The sequence below is a fragment of the Dendrobium catenatum genome, unplaced genomic scaffold (assembly GCF_001605985.2).
Source record: "Dendrobium catenatum unplaced genomic scaffold, ASM160598v2 original_scaffold_15142, whole genome shotgun sequence".
NCBI lineage: Eukaryota > Viridiplantae > Streptophyta > Magnoliopsida > Asparagales > Orchidaceae > Dendrobium > Dendrobium catenatum.
This window is the reverse complement of record NW_021333602.1, coordinates 1-1,248: the sequence shown is the minus strand read 5'-3', so window position 1 is coordinate 1,248 and position 1,248 is coordinate 1. Positions and strand designations below refer to the sequence as shown.

Sequence of the window (1,248 nt, the reverse complement as noted above, 5' to 3'; positions counted from 1 at the left end):
ATGTATTACATTAATTTAAATAAATTTAATAATTTTAGATTTTTCTCTTACATTAAATTTATAATACATTAAATTTTTGTGTGAAATGGCTTGAGTTATTAAATTTTCTTTCTAAAATTTAATTTTTCTATAACATTTATTAAAAAAATAAAAATCCTTTTTTTTAAAATACATCAATATAAATTTTCAGTCAAGCAAAATAAAAATCTTTTTATTTTTCATTTAAAAAACTTTATTTTTTTTATTATTTCTTTTTCTAAGAAAAGTTGAACCATTAAAAATAAGCTGAAAATTTGGCCTTAAGAAATGTTTTATGAAAGATTATAAGCAATGATATCACAAAAACAAAAAATCAAATTGAATGATGTAACCAAACCTTGGATTTGGACTATTCTTTACAGCCTTCTTCCCATACTTCCTCCACCTGAACCCATCATCCAATATCTCCACCTCAGACTTTGTTCTAAATCCAATCCTAAACTCAGCCTCTACCTTCCTCCTCTTCACTTCGTCATTCTCCTGTCCATTCCTTTGCTCACCACCATCTTTTCCGGTCGAAACCACTGCCGCCGCCGCCGCTACCGCCTCCGTCTCACCAGTGAAAGTGAGGCACGATTCGTCAAAGAGATGGGCATCTTCAGCTTCAGCATAGTCGTAAACGTCGAGCTCCGGCTGGCCATCGGAGTAGAATTCAGGGAAGTGAAAGGAAGAGAAGTTGGTGAATTGGTCAATGAACTCTAAGAGAGCAGCCATAGGAAAGATGGTGGGGGGAGAGGAATTTTGAATTTTGTGGGGGCGACTTTGATGGAATTTATAAAAGAAGTGGTGTTTGTTTTTGGTGGGAAGCTTCCTTGAAGATGGTTGGTTGGGTCCCACTTTGAGTGATGATTTGGTAGATAAAAATATTTATGTTGTCAAGATATTTTGATGTTGTGAATGGAAATGTGGTTCATTGGCTTGCCACTAAATTAAGTTGGTAGTTTTTTTTAGTAGATTGTATTTTTATGCCTATCACCTCTCTTATATAAGAGCCCATCTAAGATTTTTTTTTTAATGAATGAGTGTATTTTAAGTAAAGTGATATTTATAATTATCTTCATTAATATTTTAAATTGCACTTTATCAATATTCATGCTTTTATTTTCAATTTTCATTTGTTTATTTTTTTAAATATTTTGATTCCACTTCTTAGAATAAAGAGAGGTTAAGCGAAAGGTTGAATTGTTGTTTAGCTATTACTGCACTAGG

At 32.0% G+C, this 1,248-nt stretch overlaps 1 protein-coding gene across 1 annotated transcript; it reads right to left on the bottom strand.

Moving 5' to 3' along the window:
• Positions 1-376: 376 nt before the first annotated feature.
• On the bottom strand, positions 377-753 carry LOC110093721 (probable WRKY transcription factor 51; the record flags this gene model as incomplete). The annotated part of the gene is made up of 1 exon (XM_020818697.2): positions 377-753. A coding segment is annotated over exon 1 (377 nt), but the record flags the coding sequence as incomplete, so codon positions are not given.
• Positions 754-1,248: the final 495 nt, after the last annotated feature.